The 27,084-nt window shown below is 45.7% G+C and overlaps 2 protein-coding genes across 4 annotated transcripts in view; one reads left to right on the forward strand and one right to left on the reverse strand.

Annotated features, from left to right (window-relative positions):
* LOC140204829 (uncharacterized) overlaps positions 1-27,084 on the reverse strand; it is a 52,497-nt gene that overhangs the window by 21,006 nt on the left and 4,407 nt on the right. The window contains exons 2-5 of one of the 3 annotated variants that reach the window (XM_072271663.1): positions 14,414-14,524; positions 11,942-11,976; positions 5,945-6,035; positions 4,233-4,527 (exon numbers count right to left, since the gene is read on the reverse strand). In XM_072271663.1, the coding sequence (XP_072127764.1) occupies positions 4,233-4,527; positions 5,945-6,035; positions 11,942-11,976; positions 14,414-14,504 (512 nt within the window). In that variant the 5' untranslated portion in view covers positions 14,505-14,524. Of the gene's footprint in view, positions 1-4,232; positions 4,528-5,944; positions 6,036-11,941; positions 11,977-14,413; positions 14,528-27,084 lie in introns of all 3 variants that reach the window. The other 2 variants (XM_072271665.1, XM_072271662.1) reach the window with 2 other exon arrangements.
* On the forward strand, positions 21,506-26,098 carry LOC140205373 (cytidine deaminase-like). The gene is made up of 4 exons (XM_072272968.1): positions 21,506-21,650; positions 22,389-22,500; positions 23,618-23,669; positions 26,003-26,098. The coding sequence occupies exons 1-4, from the start codon at positions 21,506-21,508 to the stop codon at positions 26,096-26,098; spliced, it is 405 nt and encodes a 134-aa protein (XP_072129069.1).

A 27,084-nucleotide genomic window follows, 5' to 3' on the forward strand; every position in this document is an offset into this window, starting at 1 on the left:
TGGCCACCACAGACTCATAGAACATCCTCAGCATCGTCCGGCAGATGTTAAAGGACCTCAGTCTCCTCAGGAAATAGAGACGGCTCTGACCCTTCTTGTAGACAGCCTCAGTGTTCTTTGACCAGTCCAGTTTATTGTCAATTCATAACCCCAGGTACTTGTTATTAATTTACGTTTTTTTTAATTTTTAATTTACGTTATTTTTTGTATTTTTTTCTCACGGTAACACGTCGAAGCTGCACCCTCTCTAATATGCTGGTAGAGAGAGTTTTATTTGGGTTTTCTTTAGCGCTGGAAATGGTTACATCCCGACACGCGGGACAGAAGCAAGGTCGCATTGTGTATTCCACGGACCAGAAAATTCCGGTCGGCTTAGTGAACAGAGCGGCAGACACCCCTGCTGAAATCCGGAGGAAAACACACAGAAGGGGTTCACAAAGCCGAGGAAAGAGGACCGGGTCGAGACAACAGAGACTTTTGGAGAAGAGGAGTTTGGTGCGTAATACTGTTCCAGCTGACGGGAAGTGCACCCAGAGCGGTAAGCGGCGTGAAGGAGTGGGGTGTTTACTGATCTGGCTAACAACAGATGATGCAATCTGGGGTATATTACGATTGAGGAACATGTTTGCAGACTGGATATTGAACTTTTTACTGTTGGACTTCAGCCACACTCCACCGAGATACAACACCTGGCGGCACAGGAGGTTGTTCCTGCCTGTGGCCATCGAACGTGCAGCTCCTCCCGTGGAGGGTCAGACACCCTGAGCCAATAGGCTGGTCCTGGACTTATTTTCCATCTGGCATAGTTTGCATTTTGTTGTTTGATTGTTTGTGGTTTTTGTATTGCTATATTTATGCTCTATTCTTGGTTGGTGCAGCTGTAACGAACCAAATTTCTCTCGGGATTAATAAAGTATATCTATCTATCTATCTATCTATCTTGTAATCCTCCACCATGAACGAATGACACCTGTTAAACTCACCTCAACACGTCTATTACAGTCTTAACCCACCGTGGGCAATAGAAAAACAGCGCAGCGAGCAACACTGTCACTATTTTGACCCCTGTTAGGCAGGGGTACACTTTAGTGTAGTCTGGGGTGACGTACATTTTATATTTTTTTTGAAACACTCTGCCATGGCGCGCTCTCTCTCTCTCTCTCGCGGTCGCTGGCACGCTCCCAAGCACTCTCGCTTGCTTTCTCTCGCTCGCTCTCACTTGCTTTCGCTCTCGCTCGTGCGCTCTAGCTTGCTTTCTCTCTCGCTCGCTCGCTTGCTCTTGCTCTCTCGCGCGCACGCGCGCTCTCCCTCGTGGTCGCTCTTGCGCTCTCTCTTGCTTTCTCTCGCTTGCTCTCAAAAAAAACTGATTTCCATGATATTGTATATAATTTGCGGGCATCAGGGAGCCACTATTAATATGCGGGAGACTCCCAGAACTTCCAGGAGAGGTGGGATGTCTGTAAAGGAGAAATTAAGAAGGCATGGAAAGGGTTAAAAAAGTAAAATTAAAGGAAATGCAAAGTACATGCGAAGCAAGAGGGAGACACAAGAGGTATTGGAAATCCTGAGCAACACACACACACACAAAATGCTGGCGGAACTCAGCAGGTCAGGCAGCATCTATGGAGGGGAATAAACAGTGTTTGTCCCGTTCGATAACTGTGTCAAGACTAAATGAATTATGATCAGAAGAGCTTCCTCACTGATACTCCATCCCTGCCCCCTTCCTTACTGATACTCCTTCTCCCCCCACCCCGCTGTCAAATTTCCCCAAAACTAACTGTAGGTTTGCACCAATTATTGGGCGTGCTGTATACAAAGTTCTCCTGAATGCAGCCAAAGAAATCTTTTCACCTTATACTGGATATTTGTTGGCTTTAGTAATTGACATCTCCCACTATTAACAGCCTGCCTGACAGAATCAAAAGAGGGAAGCTGTATCAGGCACTGAGAGACTAATATAGCAGGCAAGATCTAAGAACTGTAATAGGAGTATTCAAGGAGAAATCAGGAAGGCAAGGAAAGGGTCAAAAACATTAAGATTAAAAAAAATTCAAAGATGTTGTAAGCACATGAAACGCAAGAGGGAGACACAAGAGATGCTACAGATGCTGGAAATCCTGAGCAACACACACAAAATGCTGGAGGAACTCAGCAGGTCAGGCAGCATCTATGGAGAAGAATAAACAGTTGACGTTTTGGGCCGAGACCATTCTTCAGGACTAGAAACAAAGGAGGCTGGGGCCAGAATAAAAAGGTGGGAGGGAAGGGGGGAAAAGGAGGGAGAGGAGTACAAATTGAAGATAATCTTCTAAAAAAAATTCCCTTGCGTGCCATGGTAATTTTGAGCAGAGATTTTCATTGATTAGTGAATTAGTAATTATAATTATGGGCATTTTTTAAAAAGGAAAACAGGATGAATCTGTTGTTTAGTTACATGTGTTACTTGTTTTACGATTGATAAAAGTATGAAAGGGGGCCTTGGGGATCTAACGCCTTCCTGTCGTTCTTTCTTTTGGGGGTTCTGCTTTTCGCGGATGAATGCAAAGAATAAGGATTTCAGATTGTACACTGTATACATTCCCTGATAATAAATGGAACCATTTGAACCAAAACAGACTGAAATAAAAGAAACATTTTACAAGACTTGTTCAAAAATCATTTGCTGCTTCATTAATTAATTATTATGCATCTTCTTTGTTATAAGAAGAGTTTAAAGAATTGAGGGGTGTCATGGCATGGCTTGTGTCAACAAAGTTTTCACGTGTGCCAAGTTGGAGACAGACGCATTCCTTACAATTCAAAGGGTGAAAGGTCAGGGTGCTGGCGATGTTGAGTGAAGTTACAATCAGGTCAATAAGGAGGCAGGTTCAGGAGGAACGTGTGTTCATAATGTTCCTCAAACAGTGAGACACTTCTGGGAGCTCAGCTCAAACACCAACCTGCTCCCAAGGCTCTCCAGTGTTAGGTAGGAGGTGCAGAAGCTTTAAGTCCCACACCACCAAAGTTCAGGAACAGCTACCTTACTACAGCTATCAGATTGTTGAACTGACCTGCACAGCCCTAACCATACCTCAGCCACAGAATACTCCCACCAACCTCGCACTACCAAAGACCTGTCTCTGATTGTTATTTCTTGCACTAATGTCTTGTTCTTGCATACATTTTTTTCCCTCTTCAAAGGTTCCACTTTGTTATCAAAGTATGCATGCAGAATACAACTCTGGGATTAGTCTTCTCCAGATAGCCATAAATTACAGAAAATCATATAAGTAGTTGGAAGAAAGACATCAATCCCCCCTGCATGAAAAGAAAAAGAAACAAAAACTCGCACATCCCAAATGCCCCCACGACCCCTCCCTCGCACAAAAACTAACAGATCACCCAAAACCCCCAGACTACCAGTTGGCGACAAGAAAGAATGGGCAAGAACATGAAAAGAAAGATAGGACTGAAACAGGCCAATGTGACCTACCGTCCAATCCATAAGTCTCAGAATTTCAATAGCATCTCCGAGAGCATCAGGACCCAGCTGTCCCTCTGAGAGCATTAGGACCCAGTGGCTCCTCTGAGGGAATTGACTCATCACGCTTCACTGTCCTGTATTACTACCACTGGTTTCTAAAGCACTGACTGGTCACATCTCCAATCTCCTGATGCATTATGAACCTTCCCAAGCTCTCAGGTTGTCTGGGGCAGGTCTGCGTACTGCCCCCAGGGTCAAAGATAAACACAGTGAAGCAGCTTTCAGTTACTATGCTCCACATATCTTTCCAGAGGATCTGAAGTCTGCCCCAACTTTAAGCTCTTTTAAATCGAGGTTTAAAACTTTTCTTTTCACTGTAGCTTTTATTTCTTTTTTAATCGATTTATCATACCTATTTTTGTGTGATTTTATTCTATTTTATATTGTCTGAGATTTGATGTTTGACTTTTATATCTTGTTTGACGTAAAGCAATTTGAACTGTCTTGTGTTTGAAAAGTGCTATACAAATAAACTTGCCTTGCCTTGTACAATTTATGTCGTGTATGTCTGAACCAGAAGCTTGATGCACTGCAGCGGGTTTTTAAAATTGTACCTGTACCTTACTGTTCTTCTGCACAAAGCAATAAACTTAACTCGGCTTCGCTTAAGACTGTCCCTGAAGAGAGGCAGAGCACAAGCGTGACCCAGGTCCCCGGCCCGGGGTGTTGGACGGTTTGGGAAATGTGAGGAAGAAACAATTTGTACCTGTGGAAAACTTGCATGATGTGGTCAGTGAGAACACTGCTTCCCACAGCTTGACTGCAGCTGGGAATGACTTCCTTGTGGGGCTCTGAACAGGCGCCGATCCCTTGCCCCTCGGGTTCACTGTGGTCGCAAGTCATTCGCTCCTGGGGCTCTGTGAAGTCGCGGATCGCTTGCTGTGGCAGCTTACCGCAACTAGGACCATTGCAGAATGCCACATGTTCAAATATTAGATCCGCAGGAATAGAACGAAAGCAAAGGGGGCACTCTGGCATTTCATTTTTCTCCCGGCACCTTTCTAAGTTAAAAGCAAAACACACAGATAAGAGTATCGTAAACGTTAATGGCCCGCACTCTTACATTCCTGTACACTTATGCATAGAAGGTTCTCAACCTAGAAGGTTGAGGGGTGCCTTGACAGAGGTATTTAAAATTATGAGGGGGTTAGATAGAGTTGACGTGGATAGGCTTTTTCCATTGAGGGTAGGGGAGATTCAAACTGTGATAAGACTGCTGAACGGATCCTGACCCGGATCTGGGCCATACCCTCCAAATATCTGGACCTGCCTCTTGGTTTTTTTTTTGCACTACCTTACTTTCCATTTTTCTATTTTCTATTTATGATTTATAATTTAAATTTTTAATATTTACTATCGATTTGTAATCCAGGGAGCGGGAAGCGCAGAATCAAATATCACTGTGAAGATTGTACGTTCTGGTATCAATTGTTTGGCGACAATAAAGTATAAAGTATTCACACAAGAGGACATGAGTTGAGAGTTAAAGGGCAAAAGTTTAGGGGTAACATGAGGGGGAACTTCTTTACTCGGAGAGTGGTGGCTGTGTGGAACGAGCCTCCAGCAGAAGTGGTTGAGGCAGGTTCGATATTGTCATTTAAAGTTAAATTGGATAGCTATATGGACAGGAAAGGAATGGAAGGTTATGGGCTGAGTGCAGGTCAGTGGGACTAGCTGAGAGTAAGAGTTCGGCACGGACTAGAAGGGCTGAGATGGCCTGTTTCTGTGCTGTAATTGTTATATGGTTATATGCTTCTTGGGAACAATTAGCCTCAGGTTCTGTATAGCAATGAGAGTCAACATCGACTGGGACATGCTCCATCATCAATGGGAAAGATGCTCCATTGTCAGCAGAGGGCCTGTGCCCCAGTACTAGCACTGACCTGCACTCCTCCATCAGTGTGCTATGTCTACCCCAGGGAGGGGCAGTGTCTGTTGAGTTAATCTTTGCGATCATGTGCACCTCTTGAGACAGAACAGGGAGATTTGGGCAATAAAGTTCAAAGTACATTTATTATCGAAGTGTGTATACATTATACAACCCTGAGATTCATCTCCTTACAGGCAGCCACAGAACAAGAAACCCAAAAGAACCCGTTTAAAAAAAAAGACAAACACCCAACGTGCGGTGAGAGGAAAAAAAACAATTGTACAAACAAGAGAAGTAAACAAATAGCATTTAGAATGAAAGTGAGTCCTCGGACACGAAGCCCAGAGTAGCCGGTTCAGGCCCACGGCTTTGGCCTCTGTGCACCGAAGAGCAGAGTAAATGTTGTGGAGCAGACAGCAGAATCAGCCCGACCCTTGCCTCTGGTCCCGACGCCCTGCTTTTTCAATCCACTTGGCCCAAGACAGCGAGGAAAATCATTCACAGAGAATGGTAGGGCTATTGACACATAGGGCAGTTGCTGATGTTACCTGTGTCAGGGTGTGGAACCTCAGAGGTTTCTGATGAGAAAGCAGATTCCCCTTCGTCAGCTTGCTGGACGTCGTGGGAACAGGCTGCCTGCTGAAAGACAAGAACATTAACCCCCATAAACAAGTGAAAATCTGCAGATGCTGGAAATCTAAGTAACACACACAAAATGCTGGAGGAACTCAGCAGGCCAGGCAGCATCTATGGAAAAGAGTGAACAGCCGACGTTTCAGGCCGAGACCTGCTGAAGGCCTGAAACGTCGACTGTCTACTCTTTTCCATAGATGCTGCCTGGCCTGCTGAGTTCCTCCAGCACTCTGTATGTGTAACATTAACCCCCAAATAACAGGAGGCAAACTCTCCCCATCAATCATCCCTCAGTGGCCTGTACAGGAAACCTGACAACTTTACTGTCCCTTCCCCTCACAGGGAAGACCTCCACAATAGGAGGTTTAAAATTGTTTTGGTCACGACAGCTCATGTGATGCAGCCCCTTTCTGGATGTGGGTGCAAATCGATGATGATTTAAACCAGACAGTGGTTAGTGCGGGGAGAGATGAAAGTCTGGAACGAGGGAAACTCTAAGTCGAAATGAAAGATCAAGGCAAATAGTGTGTGAAAAACATCAGAAATCCAAAGTGAATTTGGTTGACCAATTTCTTTGAGCCTGCTGTGGTGCTGGTTGTCCGTTGTGTCCAACGATAATAGGAGAGACCGTTCCACTAGGGCATTTCCACCTCTCAACCTCAGAAGTCCAGGTCTAGTGGTCCGAATGAACGTCACCAGCTGGGGTATTCCTTGGTTGCAGTGGCTGACCATGAGCTCTTTTGGGCAGCTAACAGGAAAGTAAAAGAATGGTATTGTAGATAAAATAGATCAAGGTCAGAATGAAGAGCTGAGGACAAACAGCAGAATATTCATAGAATCTCCATGGTCTCTCCAGGTGCTCCAGTTTCCTCCCTCATCCTAAATATGTGCAGGTTGGTTACTGCAGATGGTCCCTAATGCGTATGTGGGTGGTAACGCTGAGGTGTGCGGTGTTGCCCGTTTACGGCCGCCGGGAGAGAGGCATCGGAGCCAGTGCATTCCACTGGCACAGCAACCGGGCTGGATTTAGTGCTGCCCCCACTCCCCACTCCAAGTGTTCATATGGACTATATACATACATGTTTTCCGTGATTGTATTATTTATATCCTACATGTGCTTGCTGTCTTGTATGTGCAACGACTAGGCCTCCAGTCGCGGTGTCGCCTGTCTATAGCCGCTGGGAGAGAGGTTTCGGAGCTGGCATGCTCCACCAGGGGGCAGTGTGGCGCAGTGTCCAGGCTGGAGTCGGTGCTGCCCCCTAGTGTTCGCTTGGCAGAAGACAAGCTCTGTTGCGGTCATCAGCAGATTTGAGCGGCATTGTGTGGGACTCTTTTATTGAGAGGCTGTATCTTCTTATCTTATATGTGCTATGTATTCTTTGTGCTGTGTGTGCCTGTTGGTATTATGTTGTGCATCTTGACCCTGTAGTAACACTGTCTTGTTTGGCTTGAAAATTTTCATTGTACCTCAAAGTATGCAAGACAAGTTTTTCGGCACATATGACAATAATAAACCAAGCTATAAATCATATTGCACAAAAAAGGCCCTTTGGCCCACTGGGTCCATGCTGACCCACTTACATTAACCCTACTTTAACTCACTCCGCACTCCCACCAACTTCCCCCAGATCTCACTACCCATCTACACACGAGAGACCATTTCGAGTAGTCAGTTTTCACATTCTTGGGACGTAGGCGGAAACTGGGGTACCCAGGGAGACCTGTGCAGTCACAGGGAGAACGTGCAGACTCTACACAGAGAGCATCAGAAGTCCCAATGGAACTCCGGTCATTGTAGCTGTGAAGTGGCAGCTCTATTTGCCAATGTGGTGCTGAGGAAGGTTTGCCAGCTGGCATTGACAGACAGCAGAGTACAAGTGAAAGGTTGCTGTTCACAGTGGATGAAGGTGACTGGACAGTTCAGTCATAGGACAAATCATCCATCATCATTCTGAATATAGGGCAGGCTTGAGGGGCTGAATGGCCTACTCCTGCTCCTATTTTCTTGAGTTCTAATGTTCTGATGGTGTTCAATAGCAGAGAATCAATGCTGGCCCCAAAGCTGTTCACAACTTACACCAACAATTTAGATTCTGGAATTAAAATCACTGGGCCGGCTGGTGGTGCAGTGGCATCAGCACTGGACTTCAAGGCAGAAGGTCCTGAGTTCAAACCCAGCCAGGTCCCAACCTGGGCAGCAGGTGTATCTGTGCGGAAAAACGGTCAGGCAATCTACTCCCGTATTTTGCCATGAAAACCCTATGGACCCTATCCTCCATGAGGTCACGAAGAGTCGGACTCAAATTAACGACTGAACAACAACAAATTAAAATTGTTATATCTAAACTTGCCAAATCATCAGGGTTACAGTACTTAACAGAACTATAATAACTCAAAGAAAGAACTTTAACACTGAATACAAGAGATTCTGCAGCTCGAAATCTGAGGCAGCATACAAAATGGTGGAGGAACTCTGCAGGTCAGGCAGCATCTATGGAGGGGACATCGACTGTCCATTCCTCTCCATAAGTGATGCTTGATGATCTGAGTAAATACGTAATGCACAAATTATTGGAAAATGAAAGACAACACGGATAGGTACAAGATGGTGCATTTCAGAAGACCAAGTGAATGCTACAAACTTGGAGCACAAATATACTGATGACTTAACGTTGAACCACAAGTTGGCAAGTTACTATATATATATATATTAAAAAAGTACCAAAGAGTTTATTTTCAGTAAGATTTATATTGCGCTAATTACACTTAAGCTTGCATCCAACCTTGACTGGAACTGGCGCCTTGGTAGTGTGGCAGTTAGTTCAATGTTATTGCAACTCTGGGCAGAGTTCAGAGTTCATAGTCGCTGCCGCTGGGTCCCGATGCTCTCGTAAATGTTATTGAAGTTTTGAGATTTATGGATTGGACTGTAGTTCATATCGGCCTCTTTTAGCTCTATGTTTTTTTTTTGTGTTCTCACCCATTCTTTCTTGCTGCCGATTGGCAGGCTGGGAGTTTGGGTGATCTGTTAGTTTTTTGTGCAAAAGAGGGGTTGGGGGTGTTTGGGGTTTGTGAGTTTGTGTTTTTTTAAATCTCTTCTTTTTCGTGTGGGGGTGATTGATGTCTTTCTTTCAAATATTTATATGGTTTTCTTTACTCTATGACTATCTGGAGAAGACGAACCTCAGAGTTGTATTCTGCATACATACTTCGATATGAAAATGAACCTTTGACCTCTGAGGTCCAACACACCAAGCTGTAAGAGCATATGGAGTTTGTATCTGGGAGGCTGCGGTTTCCTCCCACAGTCCAAAGGTGTACGGTCGGTAGGTTATATTGGTCATTGTAAATTGTCCTGCGATTAGGCTATAAATAGGTGGGTTGCTGGGCAGTGTGGCTCGAAGGGCTGGGGGGGGTCTGTTCCACCCTGTATTGCTAAACAAACAACTATATAGAGTTTCCAGGGGTGAGGGGAATGGTGGCAGAGAACAGAGAAGATTTACAAGGATGATAACCAAGACATAGGTGTGTACATATTAGGAGAAGATGAGCAGTCCTTTTTTTTCTTGACAAAGGCGGGCTGAGGTTTTACACCTACTTGAGGTTTTACAATTATGGACAGTTTTACTCAAGGAGAGATTGAAAAAAAATGTTCTATTTATGGGAACAACATAACCAGAAGTCAGTGCTATAAAACAGTCACCAAGAAATTCAATGTGGAATTTAGAAGAAATAGTCGGGGGCCTGTGGAACTTGGTGTGGTTGAACAGATTAGGGATGAAGAGATAACACTGAAATTTAGCTAAAAATGAAGGAGGAGGCTTGAATGAAACACAATTGTCAGTATGGGCCGATTTGGCTGAATACACTGTTTTGGAACCATTTTGTTGCAGTCATTTATGGGTTAATCCTGTGCCAGTCCGACATGGAAGGAGCTCACAAATTGCACAAGTAGAGTTCTCAATTCAGCTGAAAAGCCTGCTGCAGGCATCCTCATGGTCTCTGCACTCTCCCTCAATATCAAACATAGCACATTCCTCCAATGTAATCCTATGAAACGCATACAGATTGGAATAAATTTAATGTTCAAATTAACTGTTATTCACAGCAAACTAGCATTCAGCTTACCAGCAACTGTACATCATTGATCTAGTAAGGGCACAGGCTACTTTCTGCCTATGTGAGAATTGGAGTTTTTGATAGCCACAGGCAGACAGACATTCCGTCTGCTTACAGATGAGATAGGCTTTTCACACAATGAATTATGGAGATTTAGGAGGAAAATGAAGCTATGTTCATACTGAACAGAGCAGGACAGGCTCGAATGGGTGTTTGCTCAGGCGTAGATACCCCATGGGAACAGATCCTTTGAGTCTTTATTGGCCACCAACCACCGATTTACACTAATCCTCCATGAATCTCATTTTTATCTCCCCACCACCCCTCCTCCCAGGGGAGGCGGGGGGGGAAGGAACGTCGACTCAGACCATGAGAGGCCTGCGTCAGGCATTTTCATGCCTTACAAGGCGCAGATTGGAAGTCTGTGTGGGGTGCCACTCCTCACACTAGAGCAATGTGTGATTAAGTGCCTTGCTCAAGGGCACAAACACGCTGCCACAGCTGAGGCTCGAACTAGCGACCTTGAGATCACTAGACGAACGCCTCAACCACTTGGCCACGTGCCCGACACCCACATTCCCATCAATTCCCCAGAGATTCTGCTGCTGACTTACAGGTCAATATGGAACGGACAAGTAACTTACCAGCCTTTGGGACTTGGGGAAATTTCTTTAAAAAAGAGTGCCCAAAGGAAGCTCACTCGGTCACAAGGAGAGCGTGCAAACTGCACAGGGGCAGCAGCAAGGTCAGGATTGAACCTGGGGTGCGGGCGTCGTGAGGCAGCAGCTCTGCTGGCTATGCCCCTGGTCCTTTACCTTCCCGTGGTAGTGGAATGTGCAGAGTATGTGAAACTGTACCCTACCAAAAATCCATTTCATGGGGAGACGTGAAAAGTGTTGGCTGGGCTGATGACACTGGCTTGCACTGGCTAATTGGAATTGGCTATCATGGTGTGTTGCTGGTGGTGCCCAGTAACTGGTTTATTGCTGCCACATGTATCGAGATAAAGTGAAAAGCTTTTGTTTGCATACCGTCCAGACAGATCAATCCAAATACAAATACATTGAGATGGTACAAAACAGAATGCAGAACATGGCGTTACGCTTGTAGAGAAAATGCATTACAGGGAGACAAACACGAGGAAATCTGCAGATGCTAGAATTTCAAGCAACACACATAAAAGTTGCTGGTGAATGCAGCAGGCCAGGCAACATTTCTAGGAAGAGGTACAGACGACGTTTTGGGCCGAGACCCTTTGTCAGGACTAACTGAAAGAAGGCAAAGAAGGTAGACAAATAACACTTTAAGACATAAGAGCAGAATTAAGCCATTTGATCATGACCGATTTATTTTCTCTCTCACCCATTCTCCTGCCTTCTCTGTTTGATGCCCTTTACTAACCTCCACTCTAAATGTACCTAATGACTTGGTCTCCACGGCCATCTATGGCAATGATTTCCACAGATTCACCACCCTCCGGCCAAAGAAATTCCTCCTCTTCTCTGTTAAGGAACATCCTTCTATTCTGAGGCTGTGCCCTCTTGAGTCTAGACTCCCCCATTGTTGGAAACGTCCTCACCACGTCCAAATAAGGTGCAAGGTTGATTGAAAGATCAAGAGTTCATTGCCATAGTATGAAAGACCCACTAAAAGTGGAGTCTGATTGCAGCGCACATCACCCCATGTAATTTGACAAGAGTAATGGGGCCTTTGGGGTAGGTTCCAAATCCCCAAAGCCCATGTTTTCAGGAGGCCTCACCAACAAAGGAGAAAAGTGTATGAGATTAACTTACAGCACTTGGCACTGTGTTTTCTTGGATCAATGAACCTTAAAAGCAAAATAAAAATCAGTGATTAGAACATAATTATCGCCATTATATCCAAAATTCCACAGGATTAGTATACCTAACATCCCGGTCAATGACACTAATTGCCCTAATTATTGATTTGCAATCCAGATATCCTTAAAAAAAAGACACTCTGGTTGGAGCCCTGTTTTTGACGGACAGAAGAAATGCCAGAAGAGTATTCACAGAGTATCCTTAAAAATTGTGCGGCTTCCCACCGATTCTTGGCAATCCCTGGATCATAACCACAATGGAAGAATACAGTAGTGTAGTGGTTAGCACAACGGTTTACAGTACAGGTGACCAGGGTTCGATTCCCGCTGTTGCCTGTAAGGAGTTTGCATGTGACTGCGCGAGTTTCCTCCGGGTGCTCTGGTTTCCTCCCACAGTCCAATATATCGGTCATTGTAAATTGTCCCGTGATTAGGCTAGGGTTGAATGGGGGCTGGGGGGCGCACAAAGGACCTGCATTGTATCTCCGTAAATAAAAATAAACACAGAGGCCCAGTATAGAGCACCACCTCCCAAATTCCTCTCCCAACTGTCCACCCCAACTGTCCTGTCAAGCACATCCATCCCCACAGGCACAGTCTGTGGGTCCCATGTCGGCCTCATCACGTTGGTCCTACGTTGACCTGGAAAGGACATGGTGGGACGTGGTCATCCTTAACCCTGAAAGACCTTCTAAGAACAGACTAACCAGTGAATTATGTCCTATTAAGGAGTCACAGTCAGAAGACATTACATTCAAAACAGGGTTCAACAAAGAGCAACGAGCAGTTCTTGCTGTGTTGATTCAGGGAGGAGTATTGCCACGGACAACAGCGGCTGTGTCTCTGATCCCAGTGACATAGTGTGTGGTGGGGGATGGATGGGGTTGGGAAAAGCTCTCATCCAGGGAAAAAGCAATGGAATAAGCTTCCACTTTCTCAATCCCAATAACAGGGTAGGGGTGGCAGACCGCAGTGCAAAGACAGACCATCATATCCAAGGCTGCCAAGTGGGGAAGTATGAGGAGGGCACAGAAAGGAAAGTGGATAGGTCAGGTGAACGGGCAAGAGAACAGTAGGTAGAAAATTGCGGAGACATTACTTTAGTCAGAGGGTGGTAAATCTATGGAATTTGTTGCCACGAGCGGCTGTGGAGGCCAAGTCATTGGGTATACTTAAGACAGAGATAGATAGGTTCTTGATTAGCCAGGGCATCAAAGGGTATGGGGTGAAAGCAGGTGAGTGGGAATCACTGGAAGAATTGGATCAGCCCAAGATTGAATGGTGGAGCAGACTTGACGGGCTGAATGGCCTACTTCTGCTCCAATATCTTGTGTCTTATGGTCTTAAAATGAAAGGTCCTGTTGGGAAGAATAGGGAAACAATACTCTTAAAGGTTGATGCCAGGCAGGGGAGGAGGTGAAGGAATGGAGTTTTCTGGGATTGGAGAGGTGAAGATGAGTTTCAGATCCAGAAAGGAAGGGATAGAACTGGTTGCTCCAATCCCAGTTGGGTAGTGGAAGGCAGTGTGCACAAAGTTAGCAGTGGCTGTGATTCTGCGAAGGAAAGGGTTATAGAGAGATGGTCTGAGCTTGAGAGAGAGATCACACCGGACAACAAAGATTTTACTTCCTGAATTACGTATGGATTTTGGGCTACTGACCATGAAAAATCGCAATAGAATTTCCCTATCATGTGCTATTTTTTCAGAAGTTGCCTATATTTGTTATTTCAATTCATAAATTAAGTTGCCATGATTAAGGAAGGCATTTTTGTTGGTCCACAAATCAAACATCAATTACAGGCAGTTCAAGGAACTTCTACTGGGACCAGAGAAAATTGCATGGAAGGCATTCGAGGATGCTGTTGAAAATTTTCTTGGCAACTACAGAGCACCAAACTATGTGCAGCTGGTTGACAACATGCTTCAAGCATAAAACCATGAAGTGCAACATGTCACTAAAGATTCATTTTCTGCATTGTCCCTGCAAAGTTTCACGCTGTCAATGACGAGCATGGTGAAAGTTTTCACCAGGACATTGCGATCATGGAGAAACTGTATCAGGGCAACTGGAATCCATCAATGCCGGGTGATTGTTGTTGGACACTTAAGCGAGAAGCCTCAGACACTGAGCACAAATGAAAATCATCAACAAAACATCTTTAACTTGGCTGAATTATTGCAAGGCGTCAGCACCATTTTGCAATTAAATGCATTATATTCATTAAAAGTTCATTTCTTGATTCTCCAAATTCCTATGTGGTACATGTAGTCTGAAATTATATTTATGTTCAGCTTCAAGCGTTCTATCACAAACAAAAAAAAATTCTGAGGAAGCAACACTTTCTAAAAGATTAGTTGTCCAGTGTTATTTGCACCCGTAGTGTCGTGTGACAGCCTGTGTTTTCCGCTGCCATTCAGCCTCACCTTCATCGGCTTCTTCACGTCCATTGCACTCCCACGCATGGTATTCAACTATGATGATGGGAAACTCAAGGCCACACATGGGACACTCCATCCTCAGGTAGGCGAGACCTCCTGCTGGAATAATGTGGAAGATGTTAATCTCTTAATCTCAGAAAGAGCAAGTCTCTCATTTAAACTATCTACCACTGTGTCTTTCTAGTTCTTTCGTTGAACACCTCCGCTCTGTCCGCCACAACAGACAGGATCTTCCAGTTGCCACCCACTTCAACAATGCTTCCCACTCCCATTCAGTTATGTCTATACATGGCATCCTCTACTACCATGATGAGGCTAAGCTCAGGTTGGAGGAGCAACACCTCATATACCGTCTAGGTAGTCTCCAGCCCCTTGGTATGAACATTGAATTCTCCAACTTCCAGTAATTCCCTCCCCCTCCCTTCCCCCATCCCAGTTTCACTCCGCCCCCTCCTCCAGCTGCCTACCACCTCCCCCTTGGTTCCGCCTCCTTCTACTACCCATTGTGTTTTCCCCTATTCCTTCTTCACCTTTCCTGCCTATCACCTCCCTGTTTCCCCTCCCCACCCTTTTATCTTTCCCCTTACTGGTTTTTCACCTGGAACCTACCAGCCTTCTCCTTCCCACCCTCCCCCACCTTCTTTATAGGGCCTCTGCCCCTTCCCTCTACAGTCCTGACGAAGGGTTCCGGCCCGAAACGTTGACTGATCGTTTCCACGGAATCTGCCCGACCTGCTGAGTTCCTCCAGCGTGTTGTGAGTGTTGCTTTGACCCCAGCATCTGCAGAGTATTTTGTGTTTTCTTTCTAGTTCTTCCCTGTCCAATAGTTCGCTATAATTTGTAAATAAGACCCACTCTCTCCAACCAGTTGATTGTCTTATATGGAGCCTCCCTATCCATGAAGTCCTTAGGTTTCCCTCCACGCTCTGCCCGGTGATTTCACTCTTACCCTGGTCGATATATCATTTAATGCATGATAGCTGGATCTACACAAATCTGCTGTCCTTCCACAGGTATACTGTTGAAAGCATCCTGACTAGTTGCATCATGGTTTAGTACAGAAATCTGAATGTGCAGAGACGTACAGAGCTGCACAGGGCAGTAGGTTCTGTCCAATACATCGCAGGCACAATCCCCATCATCAGTATCTACATGAGGTGCTGCCTTAAGAAGGGGGCATCTGTCATCTGAAGGCACTACCTGGGCCATGCCAACTTCTCACAGCTACCATCAGGAAGGAGGCACCGAAGCCTGAAGTCCCATACCGTCAGGTTCAACCATTCAGTTCTTCAGCACCCTGCACAAACCTCATCGTTACCTCAGTATAGCAACACTGGACACTTTGCACGAAGCGGGACATGTTTTTTTGTTCTAGTCATGCTCTTTCTAGTAGAAATGTGTCTGATTTATAGCTTATGATTTTCTTGTGAATGCTGCTGGTCTCATGCGATGTGCCTGTGGTGCTGCTGTGTTGGTTTTCAGCCACACCTGTGCACACCTGTCCTTGTGCAGGCAATAAACTCCACCTTGACTTTTCTTCCCTGAAGCCTTTGACCTGTGAATCGCTCCCTCCCCCAGCCCCCCACCATCAGCTGCTGAGTCTCATTCTGACACCTTTGTTACTCTGACTTCACACCGAATGGACAGACTAAATTTCATTGTCTGACCTGGTGAGCTGGCAGTCTTCCTGCTTGGTTGCCAGCAGAAATGCTCTGATTGTTAGTTGTGCAAAAAGGTGTTCCTGTTTTTTTCTCTCTCTTATACACACACACACACACAAAACTGGCAACACAGGCACTTGATGGTCAGCACTGACTCAGTGGGCCGAAGGGCCTGTTTGTACACAGGGTGAACTGCCACCCTAAAACCAATCATACCGATCAATGTATTCAGAATATTTCCAGACTGGCACTTCCCGAAGATCAAGTGACGTTACAGATTTGCAGGTTTTATCTTCACGCACAGAATGACAGACACGTCACAGGAAAAAGCCCAACGTGTCACACTGGTGAAAAAAAAAGAGCACGTCACACTTCTCCCAATCCTCACTTCCTATCCAAATGCTCCTCGGCAAGACAAGGGTTTCAAACTCAACTACCTTATGCCACCAACCACTCAACCACCAGATGAGCTGGTAAATGTGGGTTCTTTATTAACATTTAAGAATAAATTGGACAGATACATGGATGGGAGGTGTATGGAGGGATTTGGTCCGTGTGCAGGTCAGTGGGACTAAGCAGAAAATGGTTCAGCACAGCCAAGAAGGGCCAAAAGGCCTGTTTCTATGCTGTAGTTTCTATGGTTTCTATGGTTTCTACCTTACGTTCTGGAGCTCTTTGCGAACTCTCCTCACATCCCTGCAAGACTTATTATTTTCAAGGTACTCCCCACCATCAAGGATATCTTCAAGAGGTGGTTTCTCAAGAAGGACCCCTCACCATCCAGACCAGGACCTCTCCTCAATACCACCGTCAGGAAAGGTGACACAGGAGCCTGAAGATCCACCCTCAACGATTCAGAAACAGATACTTCAGATTTCTGAATGGTCCATGAACACTTCCCGATTAGTCCTTCTTTTTGCACCATTTATTGTTTATGTCATGTATAGTAAGCTTAAGTCTTTGCACTGTACTGCTGCCACTAAACAAATTTCACATCATTTAAGTTAGCGGTAATAAATCTGATTCTGGTTCCGTGCTGAAATAATTAAGTTCCCTCTATACAATTCGAGGCACCAAATCGTTCTAGCTGCCGGGATACATGCTGGGACGCACCATCAGTAACGTAACCTGGGGTCCTCGGGTGCTTCGGATACCCTCGCCCAGGCGACCCAGGCAGGGTTGATCAGGTCCTGGTTTGTGTCCCAGCAGCACTGGTCACATCTCTTGATCCACAGCCATCTGGAGGCTCGCTCAGCAGCCCCCGTGATTCTCTTTTCTTTGCAGCCCCCCATAATTCCAAGGGGAGAGTAGGTTCCGAAGAGCGAACAGCCAGGCAAACCTCCACACCCTACCTCTATCATACCCTCCACCCATCTCTGGAACTGCTCGATCAGCTCAGCTCTCTTAGAGTATTATAAATAGCGATTAAATTTCCCATTGGTCTCTGTGTAACCCCGTAACATCCTCCAATCCTGGGAACATCCTCCGGACCCCCTCTGATACTACATCCTGCTGCTCAAAAGCAGTTACAACCAGGTACCATAATCCACAATCATTACTATACACAGCTTGCACTGTGAATGGTGGAAAATAGCTCTCTAATTCTGGGCTCACTGTAGAGTGCCAGAGGAATGAACTTGCCAACTGAGGGTGCATAAAAGGTGCACCATTTACTGGATTGTGCCAAGACGCGGGAACTGTATCACCCGCATAGATTATGGGACGTGGTTGAATTAAGTTTGATATTGTGGACGGCTCTTTCCAAGAAAGCAAGAGAATCAGAATGCGCTGCTAAAGGTCAGTACATCAGTCAGGTGTGAGCTGGACTTGTTTCTAAGCAAAGATCAGCTGGACAGTCCTGATGAGAGATCTCGGCCCAAAACATCGACTGTTTATTCCTTTCCATAGATGCTGCCTAACTTGCTGAGTTCCTCCAGCATTTTGTGTGTGTTACTCCAGATTTCAGCCTGAGCAGACACACCTCAGCATCAGCGGCTCCACAGTGGAGAGTGGAAAACATCAAGTTCCTTGGGGTGCAGATCTCGGACAATCTCACCTGGTCCAGGAACACCACTGGGATTGTGAAATGGGCCCAGCAGAGATTGCACTTTCTGAGGAAGCTTAAACAAGCATCACTCCCCACTAACATCTTAACTACATTCTACAGAGGCGTGGTTGAGAGTGTGCTGACCTTTTGCATCACAACCTGGTACTCCAGCTGCAGTGCTGTCGACAAAAAAGCCTTGCAGAGGGTGGTTAGGGGAGCAGAGAAGGTTACTGGGGTCTCCCTACCTTCTGTCCAAGACCTCTTTCAGAGTCGATGCCTCCAGAAGACACGGTACATCATTAAAGACCCCTCACACTCTCCCCATGAACTGTTTGTTCTTCTGCCATCAGACAAACGTTACAGGAGCATCAAAACTAAAACCACAAGGCTACTAAACAGCTTCCTCCCACAGGCAGTCAGACTGCTAAATAGCTGCTCTACCTGACTCTGCTTTGGACACTTTTAACTTGCACTGGACACTTATAACTTGATTTTAACTGACATGTGGCTGTTGTGTTTTACTATTTATTGTTATGTTTATTATTTAGTGTTGCGTTTGTTATGTTATGATTGCACTGCCCCTGAGAAACGCTGTCTCATTCTGCCCTGCAGAGCTGATGTATGGTTAGAATGACAATAAAGTTTTTTGAATCTTTGAATCTTTGAATTTCCAGCATCTGCAGAATCTCTTGTGCTTATGATCAGCTGGAAAATATAAGTTTTCTTTCAATATAATAAACAGCCAATATAAGGCCCCTAAACAGCACTGACTACTGAATGAGATCAGAGAATATTCCCGAATTTATCTTGTACTCCTAAAATTGCACTTAAAATTAACTTGTCTGCCCTGAATTACAAAGGCCGTGGATGAATGTGGCCATTTACTGTTGTCAGCAAACAAGTGCTGGAGAAACTCAGCAAGTCAGGCAGCATCTATGGTGGGAAATGGACAAATAATGTTTCAGGTCTAGACTCTACTATGTTTGGTATGGCATCATAGCTCCTGTCCAATCAGCAACTACTTGGTGGGAGCTGTAAGCATACTCTCCATATATGGAGGGGATGGTCTTATTAGGCAGTCATTGTCATCCATTGTTGTGTAATCATCTGCCCTCCTTTTTATGTTGACCCTCTCTATATTTGGACTTGTTACCTTGACAGCCCAAACACCATTATCGTACGCTTGGGGTCAGTTGGACTCGGGCCTAGAAAGGGTAACACAGATTTGATTTGGATTGTTCAACAACACCCTTTACTGTAAGTGGAATTTGGGAAGATCGTCAAAAGGGGCAACCCACTAAAATTACACATATTCTCTGCTTTAGTGGTCTAACATTGGCTGCGAATGCCAATGTTATTTCAAGTTTGATAGTGTTACTGGCTGTGAGTTGGAGGGCTAACTTTAGATTCCCCTGGAGGTGATGATTTAATGATGCTCAGTTATGAATGGACAAACGTGGTCCATCACCACAACGATGCAGGGGACTCTTGAGATCTGACCTTTCTCTCACTTGTCTGACGCTGGGTGCAAGTCAGCCGGTGGGATGATGTCCTTTGTTTGCATGATATGGTTGCTCTTTCTTGTGGGAGCAACGCAGTGGGGGTGGGTTCCTAACTAGTTGCACCTCCACCCCCACCCAATCACTTCCTCACCCCTCTCCTGTCGCCCTCAGTAGAGGTACCACTTGATGAGGGTTCTGTATTAAGGAACAGTTCAGTTGCCACTTTACCACAAAGTGGCAAAGGCGAATTCTTCCAGTGCATAGGACATTGCAGCACAGTACAGGCCATTCAGCCCACAATGCTCTGCCAACATTGTAACCTACTCTATGATTGAACTAACCCTTCCCTGCCACATAGCCCTCCATTTTCTGTCATCCATGTGCCCAGCTAAGAGTTTCGTATTTGTGTCAACAGCTTTTACCTACATTCTTGGCCATAGCACGGTAAGTAATCTCCAGCTGTTGAGAGACTGGATTTTTGAATGTTGTGCCATTATTTAAAGTAGCCGCTGATTCACCATGTCTTCCTTTAAGTAAAGTTAATTAACATGGTGAGAGCTGCTGTCTCACGGCTCAAGAAATCTATGGTTGATTCTGGCCTCTAGTGATGTCTGTGGTGGAGCATAGAACATAGAACAGTACAGGCCATTCAGCCCACAATGTTGTGCTGACCTTTTCACCTACTCTAAAATCAACTTAACCCTCCCCTCCCAAACAGCCCTTCATTTTTCTATCATCCATGTACCTATCTAAGAGTCTCTTAAATGTCCCTGGTGTATCTGCCTCTACCACCACCCCTGGCAGGGCGTTCCATTCATCCACCACCCTCTATGTGAAAAAAACACTTACCTCTGACATCCCCCCTCCCCATACTTTCCTCTACTCAACTTAAAATTATGTCGCCTGGTCTGAGCCATTTCCGACCTGGGAGAAAGTCTCTGGCTGTCCACTCTTATCATCTTGTACACCTCCAGCAAGTCACCTCTCATCCTCATTTGCTGCAGAGAGAAAAGCCCTAGCTCGCTCAGCCTACCCTCATAAGACACGCTCTCTAATCCACCTAGTGTCACAGTAAGGGGCGCAAAAGTCAAAACTCGACTGCAGCACCTGTAGTTTCAGACAACACTCGTGACAAAAGTTGCACGTGAATTATACAAGATGGTGAAGAAAATGGAGGCTGCCAAGCATGCAGAATTCCGATTAATTTTTCATTAATATCAATGAAAAATGTTGTGAAGTTTGTTGTTCTGCAGCGGCAGTACAGTGCAATACATAAAAAACGCTATAAATTACAGTATGAAATTTCGAGTAAGAAAATATACAAGTAGTGCAAAAAAAGAGAACAAAATTAGTGAAGTAGTGTTCATGAGTTGGTTCACTATCCATTCAGAACTCTGATGCAATTTAAAAAACAGCTTCTTCCCTTCTACCAACCGATTTCTGAATGGATATTGAGTCTATGAACACTACCTCACTAACTTCTTTTTTATTTCTGTTTGCACTACGTAGTTATTATTTAATACATATACTTGCTGTAATTCACAGTTTTCTTCTCTCTATTATTACGTATTGCATTACACTGCCACCACAAAGTCAGGAAATTTCATGACGTACGCCGTTGATATTAAACCTGATTCTGAAGGAACAAGTCCACAGCAGTGCAAGAGGTGACCTGTGATGTTTTGTTGCTGAGGCAGGGCTGGGGCTGTGTAGTAGGTCAGTTCAAGGACCTGATGTTTGCAGGAAAGTAGCAGCCTCTGAACCTGGTGACGTGGGACTTAAGGCTCCAGTACCTCTTGCCCAGTGGTCTCCGTTGGCCAACGCAACACTTTTTAAAACTCTTGATATCTGTGTGTGACAGAGCAAGATGTGCACTCCCGCAGACCAGAAATCAGATGAGGTAGAAATGTTGATCAAGAAAAGCCAAGAGGCCAAGGGATGTGCCTATTCTCCATACACCAAGTGTTCAACAGGTGCCGCCCTGCTGACTGAGAATGGGAAAACATTCACAGGTGAGTAATCTGACCAGCACTCTACCCTCAAACCGTGCGCCCAGCCCCCAGGTGACCGGACCGCGTGTAATGGAGCTGAACGGAGATGAGGAGGGATTTCTTTAGCCAGAGGGTGGTGAGTCTGTGTGGAATTCGTCACCACAGGCGGCTGTGGAGGGCAAGTCATTGGGTGTACTTAGACAGAGGTTGATAGGTTCTTGATTAGTCAGGGCATGGAGGGACATGAGGAGAAAGCAGATTGGGGCTGAGAGGGAAAAATGGATCGGCCATGATGAAATGGCGGAGCAGATTCCATGGTCCAAATTGCCTAATTCTGCTCCTATACCTTATGGTTTTATGAACAATGCTTTGGGGGAGGGTCAGGGGAAGAACCCGGGGGGGGGGGCAGTCCCTGTGTAGGGGGAGGGACAGGGGACAGTGGGGTAAATCAATACAAAGCAGCATCTGCACAAGAGATTCTGTTGTTTGTGGAAATCTTGAACACCACACACAAAATACTGGAGGAACCCAACAATTCAGGCAGCGTCTGAGGAGGAAATATGCAGCCAAGATTTTGGGCCATGATCGTCCATCAGGGCTGGAGAGGAAGGGAGGCAGAAGCCTGAACAAGGAAGTGGGGAGCACGAACTGGCAGGGTGAGGGGTGGGTGGAGGCATGAAACAGGCAGCTGGGAGGTGATATGTGGAAGAAGGGATCTAACCGATTCTAACACTCTCACTTGCCTCGTCCCCGTCCCAGGCTGCAGCATCGAAAACGCGTGCCCGGGGATGTCGGCGTGCGCGGAGTGCGTTGCCATTTACAAGGCCGTCTCCGAAGGCTGCACCAAGTTCAAGTCCCTGGCGGTTTGCAGGTACCGACTCAGCGGGCCTGCCGACCTGCGATAGAGCAGCTGTGACTTCCTGCAGCTGCAAGCGCTGGCTGGACGTCGGGCCTGGAGTCCGGTGTGGGATGTTCTGAAGGAAGATCAGACTGCAGTGCTTTACCCGCTGTGGGAGGGTTGGAGAGGGGAGGGAGCAGGCGATCGAGACCAGGGAGGTGGCCCCGCTCTCTGACTTTCCTGTCTGGAACGTGCTGCCTTCCAGAGCAATGTTTGGCTGAGAAGGGAACTGGGAAGGGTCTCAATGCACAAGGACAGGCAAGACGTTGGGGTGGTGAGTGGGGCTCCTTGACAGGACAGCCAATGGAATCCGATACAAAAGGATTAGATCAGATTAGATTAGATTCAACTTTGTCATTGTGCCGAGTACAGATACAAAGCCAATGAAATGCAGTTAGCATCTGACCAGAAATAAGAAGAGTGTTATTTACAAAATAACTGCGAATAAAAAGAGTGCTACAGCACACAAATATAAAAGTACTGAGACAGTACAATACGGATGCAATACTGCTTAGCGCTGTGATGTGAGGTTCAGCAGGGTCACAGCCTCTGGGAAGAAGCTCCTCCTGTGCCTGCTGGTGCGGGAGCAGAGGCTGCTGTAGCACCTACCGGATGGGAGGAGAGTAAAAAGTCCATGGTTAGGGTGAGATGTATCCCTGATAATGCTTTTCACCCTGCCCAGGCAGCACTTATGGTAGATGTTCTCAATGTAGGGCAATTGGGTGCCAATAATCCGCTGGGCAGGTTTCACCACATGCTGGAGTGCTTTGCGGTCTGATACGGGACAATTGCCATACCACACTGAGATGCAGTTGGTGAGTATGCTCTCAATGGTACGGCAGTAAAAGTCCGTCAGTATCCTGGGACAGAGGTGAGCTTTCTTGAAGCTCTGCAGGAAATAAAGGATCAGAGTCTTCTGGACAGAGAATTCTGCATACTGTGATAGGGATCACTTGGGAACGGTTGGTTAAAGTAAGGGAGTGATGTGAGAAGAGAAGGCATAGAATCAACCAACACACACACACACACACAAAAGTAACACAGTCAGCCTTTAACAGTGGGATCCTGACCACATTTTGCTCTCTTACAGTGACAGAAGGGACTACACACCCTGTGGTGGCTGCAGGCAGGTGCTGAGAGAGGTGAGGCCACAGTCTGAATATATTGGCAGGTACCATTACAATGCACTGAGCTGAAAACAGCACCCCAGTGGACATACTGGGAATCTGAAATAAAAATGGGGAAATGCTGGAAACACCCAGCAGATCAGGCAGCATCTGCGGAAAGAAAGACCCAGTGACAGTGATCTTCCACCTGAAGCAGTATCTTTGAACACAGGAGCAGGAGTAGGCCACTCGACCCCTCAAGCCTGTCCCATCATTCAGTACGATCATGGTCAACCTTCCACCGATTGCATCTTCTGTGCCAGTTCCCCATGTCCCTCAATTCTTTTACCATTCAATAATTTATCTACTTCCTCCTTTGGTTGTGATCCAGCCTCCTCTACCCTCCGGGACAAAGAATTCCAGAGATTCGACACCCTCAATGATAAATGACTGCTGCCCCCTACTCTTGTAACGTGTCTCCTCGTTCCAGATTCTTCCAAAAGGGAGTGTTTCAATAAGATCACCTTTCTTTTAAACACCAAAGAATATAGAGCTAATTCCCAAGCTGTTAGTGACTGGGCAACCCTTTCACCTCAGGAATTAACCCTTTGAACTAACTCCAACACCAACATATCCTTTCTATATTAAGGAGACCAGAACTGAACATAATAATCCTGGTGCGGCCTCACCAACATTCGGTACAATTGTAACAATACTTCCTATTTTCTCACGCCAGCCCTCTTACAATAAAGTCCAACCCTCTATTTCTCTGTATAAGATGATGAGAGGCATTGATTGTGTGGATAGTCAGAGGTTTTTTCCCAGGGCTGAAATGGTTGCCACAAGAGGACACTGGTTTAAGGTGCTGGGGAGTAGGTACAGAGGAGATGTCAGGAGTAAGTTTTTTACTCAGAGAGTGGTGAGTGCATGGAATGGGCTGTCAGCAATGGTGGCGGAGGCGGATACGATAGGGTCTTTTAACAGACTTTTGATAGGTACGTGGAGCTTAGAAAAATAGAGGGCTATGGGTAAGTCTAGTAATTTCTAAGGTAGGGACATGTTCGACACAACTTTGTGGGCCGAAGGGCCTCTATTGTGCTGTAGGTTTTCTATGTTTCTATGTTTCTTCCCAACCACCTGCTGTCTGTACCCGCTAACCTTTTGTGATTCATACACAAGAACATCTAGGTCCCTCTGTACCTCGCTCACATGCAGTCTTTCTCCAGTTAGATCACCACTTGCCTCCAAGATCTCTCTTACCAAAGTGCCTGACCTTCCACTTCCCACATTAAATTCCCTTTGCCCAGCTTTCGCTCGCTCAATCTACATCGCATTGGACAATCCAAGTATCCTCACTAAAAGCATGCTCCCAAATGATCTTGAACAAACTTGGTTACCCGACTTCATCAGGTGATTAATATCAAATCATAAATAGGATAGGAGAATGAAGGGAGATTTGATATATTTATCCAAAATTACGACGGTTATAGATAGGGTACATGCAAGAAGGATTTTTCCACTGAGGTTCTGTGAGACTAGAATTAAGAGTTCATAGGTTAAAGGCAAAAGGTAAAATATTTAAGGGGAAACTGAGGGGGGAATTTCTTCACTCAGAGGGTGTGAGTGTGGAACGAGCTGCCAGCAAAATGTGGTGGATGCGGTTCGACTGCAACATGTAAGAGAAGTTTGGATAAGTAAATGGATGAGAGGGCTATGGAGGGCTATGATCTATGTATGGATTGATGTGACTGGGCAGAATAACAAGTCTAGCACAGACTAGACAGGCCAAAAGGCCTGTTTCCATGCGGGAGTGCTCTATGATTCTATAAATAATTGACAACAAGAACTTAGCTTTGGAGCACTCCTAGCTACATCATTCCGGTATGAAAATGATCTGTTAATTCCAACTCCAATGCTGATGATGGGTCTTGACTCGAAATATCGACTGTTTATTTATCGCCATAGATGCTGCCTGACCTGCTGAGTTCTTCCATTTTGTGTTGTTCAGTTAATCTCAACTCTCTGGCTTTTGAGCCTTTGACCAATCTTCAATCTATCCCATTACCATGAGCTATTATTTTGTGTACCAACTCTTGTACGTGGCACTTTGTCATGTGCCATCTGAAAATCCAAATATACTACATCTACAACTCCCCCCCCTATTGTTTCTGATACGTCCTCGATGCTGGCCGACCTGCTGAGGACCTCCAGTGTTCTCCAGTGTTGTTCTGGGTCTGCTAGTGACCACTCCAGTTACCTCCTCCAACACATCTGCTCCCCGGGAATAGAGTCTTGTTTTAGAGAATGCAAGTGTTGAACGAGAAGGCAGCAATACTTTGCCCTGACCCTCTCTACCTTTCTTGTGGCAGTTTGGAGACAAGACAGAGGTCCACATGACCATGCAAGATGGGAGCCGCAAGACCATGACAATTGCCGACCTCCTGCCACTGCCCTTGGGAAAGTAAGGACAGGTAGCGGACCAAATGCCGGGTGACTCCTCGGCCGATTTGTTTAGGTCGGGAATGTCGTCCCGATAAGTACGGATTTAGTACAGCATTTGGGATCATTTTTCCAGTTGCATTTAATTCTGTAGGAAATGGTACTGTGTTCCTGAGCATAATTGTACCATTGCCCAGAAACTTCAATACACATTTACACACTGCAAATGTTTAAAATTATTCACTTCAAAACAATTGGAATGCAAAATGCTGCAAAATGAAATGCCGGAATGGCAGTGAGTGTTTGCATTAATATTTCACTGGTGAGATCCTTAGTCTCTACACATCTTGCAACTGTTAGTTGGGAGGACTAGAAAGAGCATCCAAGAAACAACCAGGGTTGGGAGTTGGGAGTAAGGGGGAACCCAGTGGCGGTCCCTGTGGATGATGGAGGAAGGGGTGGGGAGAGAGGGGAAGGTGGTGCAAGGGGGAGAAAGACACAGGGAGAGTGATGGTAGGGAGAGGGGGGGAGGGAGGGAAAGGCGAGGGATGGAAAGAAAGAGAGGAGGGGGAGAGAGAATGGGTGGGGAGGGAGAGGGAGAGATAGAGAGACACACACACATACAGAGGGAGGCAAAGAAAGTGAGAGAGGCAGGGAGAGAAAAAGACAGAGAGACACAAGGTCAGAGAGACAAACAAGAACAAAAGAACAAAGAGACTTGTTGATACTGTGGAATGTTAGAACAGCTCTGGAGAAATGAAACTGAAAGAAAGGTATATATATGGGGCAGCATTTGATAAGGAATTGTACAGGGAATTTTACTAAGCTATTGCTGCTGCCCTTATCCCTAGGGCTCTGTTTGACCGAGAACCCAACCCTGTCACATTCCAAACATCACAAGTCCCGCCAGGAACACTCAGGCACAAACATAACTCTGACACTCCTTTGGCAGGTAGGAATCCAGAAAGGGGAGATCATAACTCACCATGCAAACTGTATTAACTCTTCGGAC

This window comes from Mobula birostris, chromosome 11, assembly GCF_030028105.1.
Source record: "Mobula birostris isolate sMobBir1 chromosome 11, sMobBir1.hap1, whole genome shotgun sequence".
Classification (NCBI taxonomy): domain Eukaryota; kingdom Metazoa; phylum Chordata; class Chondrichthyes; order Myliobatiformes; family Myliobatidae; genus Mobula; species Mobula birostris.